This window comes from Amaranthus tricolor, chromosome 13, assembly GCF_026212465.1.
Source record: "Amaranthus tricolor cultivar Red isolate AtriRed21 chromosome 13, ASM2621246v1, whole genome shotgun sequence".
NCBI lineage: Eukaryota > Viridiplantae > Streptophyta > Magnoliopsida > Caryophyllales > Amaranthaceae > Amaranthus > Amaranthus tricolor.
The window spans coordinates 20,805,680-20,809,561 of NC_080059.1; the positions used below are offsets into that span (position 1 = coordinate 20,805,680).

General features: G+C 40.7%; 1 protein-coding gene across 1 annotated transcript; it reads left to right on the top strand.

Annotated features, from left to right (window-relative positions):
• The first annotated feature begins 224 nt into the window (after positions 1-224).
• On the top strand, positions 225-3,127 carry LOC130799003 (protein PLASTID MOVEMENT IMPAIRED 1). The gene has a single exon (XM_057662106.1). It carries the CDS (start codon positions 451-453, stop codon positions 2,980-2,982), a length of 2,532 nt encoding a protein of 843 aa, XP_057518089.1. The 5' UTR covers positions 225-450; the 3' UTR covers positions 2,983-3,127.
• The last annotated feature ends 755 nt before the right edge of the window (positions 3,128-3,882 follow it).

Here is a 3,882-nt window from a genome sequence, read left to right on the forward strand (position 1 = left end):
AAAGTATAATATATGACTAAATGTGGTGCCGATCAATTCATTGATTAAAAGGATGTATTTTAACTATCTACCTAAATCCATGAATATGCCAAAACCAAAATCAACAAGTAGCACCAAACTAAACAATAAATTTTCATATATGGGACCATTAAATTATCTACCTAAAATCCTTTAGTCCTTTTCAATAATACTTCTACTACTATAATTCAATAAAAACACAAAAACTGATGACTTTCCTCTCTTATCCTTCACACATTCGTGTAATCTATTTTGCCCACACAATTATTTCATTGGCTTGCATAACACCACCAAAGATACATCCAATGTCTTAACTTACCACCTCATAAAACACTCCTTACTTACCTCCTAATCTATACCCTCATCTTAGTCTTCCCCAAGCATACACCTTCAATACCAATATTATTTTGAATTACCCAAAAGCCAATTGTAATGGCTTCAGAATCAAACACAAAACTGTTAGAAGAACTAGAAGTACTCAGCAGTTCTCTTTACCAGTCTCACATTTCTGCAACCAGAAGAACTGCGTCACTCGCCCTCCCTCGGTCTTCTGCTCCTCCCATTCCTACAGCCGATGAAGCAGACACAGCTACGATTGATGACACCAGGCCCAAGAGCAAAGCCAGGCGAATGTCCCTGTCTCCCTGGCGTTCTCGGACTAAGGACGATGATGTTCAAAATCAGCAGAAGAAAGATAAAGAGAGAGAAGTTGAGCTTTTTGATCAGGATGATACTCCATCCAAAGACAAAAAGGGAATCTGGAAATGGAAGCCAATGCGAGCTCTGTCGCATATTGGAATGCAGAAACTGAGCTGCCTCTTTTCTGTAGAAGTGGTTGCAGCTCAGGGTCTGCCGACATCAATGAATGGGCTTAGGCTCTCAGTTTGTGTCAGGAAGAAGGAAACTAAAGACGGGGCGGTCAATACAATGCCATCAAGGGTCTCCCAAGGAGCAGCTGATTTCGAGGAGACCTTATTCATTAGATGCCATGTTTATTGCTCACAAGCCAGTGATAAGCAACAGATGAAATTTGAACCACGACCCTTTCTGATTTACCTTTTTTCTCTTGATGCGTCAGAACTCGACTTTGGAAGAAGCTCGGTGGATTTGAGCCGCCTTATTCAGAAATCGCTCGAGAAGAATGCTGAGGGTACCAGAATACGACAGTGGGACACAAGTTTTGACCTCTCAGGAAAGGCAAAGGGCGGACAACTTCTTCTGAAATTAGCGTTCCAGGTGATGGAGAAAGATGGAGCTGGAGGATTGTTCACTCAGTTTGACAGATTAAAGTCAGGAAAAGAAAAGGCATCACCTTCTACATTTGGACGGAAACAGTCCAAATCATCATTCAGCATACCCAGTCCCAAGCTTTCGAGTAGCGCAGAAGTTTGGACTCCATCTCAACCAGGAACCACCGCAGATATTCAAGGTATTGAGCACCTGAACCTTGATGAGCCTGCACCTGTAGTAGAACCTCAGAAGCCGAAAGTAGAAGAAGATTCAACAGTAGAGGATATTGATCTTCCAGATTTTGAAGTGGTGGACAAAGGTGTAGAGATGCAGGATACCGAAGAAACCAAAGATGAGGATGTAACTGAAAAAGCTGAAGATGGGTCATCAACAAGTGAGGTAGTGAAAGAAGTGGTACATGATCATGTCCACCTGAACAGATTAACAGAGTTGGACTCCATAGCTCAACAGATAAAAGCACTTGAATCAATGATGATTGAAGAAAAAATGGAGCAAACAAATGAAGAAACGGAAGCAGAGAAGCTTGATGCTGATGAAGAAACTGTGACAATGGAATTCCTTCAGATGCTTGAAGACGAGGAAGCAGGTTACTTTGACGAATTTCAATTTAAGATGCCCGCTTTCACTCTGGACGAAACTGAGGATACTGCAGATGCTGAGTCGAGAGCTTTTCTACCAGACCTTGGCAAGGGTTTGGGGTCTGTAGTTCAGACAAGAAATGGAGGGTATTTAGCTGCTACAAATCCTTTAAGCATAGAGGTATCAAAGACAGACACTCCAAAGCTTGCAATGCAGATATCTAAACCTTTTGTTCTTACTTTGGACAAATCCATCAATGGGTTTGAGCTATTTCAAAGGATGGCTGCTATTGGGGTTGAACAATTTTGCTCAGAAGTTCTGTCTTTGATGCCCATAGAAGAGCTGATGGGGAAAACTGCTGAACAAGTAGCTTTTGAAGGCATTGCATCAACAATCATCAGTGGGAGAAAGAAGGAAGGCGCCAGTTCAAGTGCTGCTCGTACCCTTGCTACCATTAAAAAAATTGCAAATGCCATGGGCACAGGCAGGAAAGAACGAATTACCACAGGGCTTTGGAATGTTAACGAAGATCCAATAACAGCAGAAGAAATTCTGCCATTCTCAATGCAGAAGATTGAAGCTATGGCAATCGATGCACTGAAAATACAAGCTAATATGGTCGAAGAAGATGCTCCCTTTGATGTCTCTCCACTTGGTGGGAAGGGCAGTCAAAAGGAACAAAATAACCCACTTGCTTCAGCAATCCCGCTTGATGAGTGGATAAAAAATAATGAGCATAAAGAGTCAGAAACCATCGCACTGGTGATGTTGGTTCAGTTGCGTGACCCATTGAGGAGAAATGAAGCAGTTGGTGGGCCTGTTTTAGTACTGGTTCACGCTAATCCTGCTGAGATGAAACAAGACAAAGATGAGTTAACAAAATTTAAAGTTTCCAGTTTGCATGTTGGGGGAATGAAAGTTCAAACAGGGCAAAAGAGAAATAGTTGGGATACTGAGAAGCAGAGATTGACTGCTATGCAGTGGCTCATAGCACACAATATGGGTAGGGCAGCGAAAATTGGAAAATCTCCAAGCTCAAAGGGCCAGGATTTATTATGGAGTATTTCCTCAAGAATAGTTGCAGATATGTGGCTCAAGTCTATAAGAAACCCAGACGTGAAGTTTTTCAAGTAAATGGAGCAATATGTATTTTTTGATGTACCTACTTGTTCTGAATAAAATTAGAATGCAGAAATAATATTGCGATTAGGGTTTGGATTTTTAATACTTAGTTTGTATTATTGCTTAATGATGAATTACACCGATATTTATACACAAACTACTTAGCTAAAAGGAAACAATATATAAATATTCTGATGTACTACTATTTCCTACACTCCCCCTTAAGTTGGGTCGTAGGATCTCCAATGCACAACTTGCGCAGTGTTGTACAAAAGACTTCAAAACTAACGACCTTTGTGAGAACATCTGCAAGTTGACCCTTCGATCTAACAAATGGCAGACTGATGATTTTCCTCTCAAGCTTTTCCTTTATGAAATGTCTATCAATCTCAACATGTTTCGTTCTATCATGCTGAACTGGGTTCCTTGAAATGTTGATATCTGCCTTTTATCACAATAAATACCTTTTTTTTGGTGCAAAATCAAGCTCATTCATGAGTTTTCGAATCAATAGGATTTTTGTTATCCCTTTAGCAATTTCTCGAAACTTCGCTTCAGCACTTGAAAGGGCAATTACCTTCTGTTTCTTACTTCTCCATGTAATCAGATTTCCACCCACCAAGGTAAAATACCTACAAGTGGACTTTTTACCACCACGATCCCCCACCCAATCTGCGTCTGTGTAGGCTAGAATATCTAGGTGATCATTCTTGCCGAAGTAAATGCATGTGCTGCTTATCCCCTTTAAGTACCTTAGGATTCTCATCACAACTGCCATGTGTTGTATTAGTGGAAGATGTATGAATCTACTCATTACTCCTACAACATATGCTATGTTCAGCCTTGTGTGAGACAAGCAGATAAGCTTTCCCACCATTCTCTAATATTGTTCCCGATTAGCTAATTTTGCAC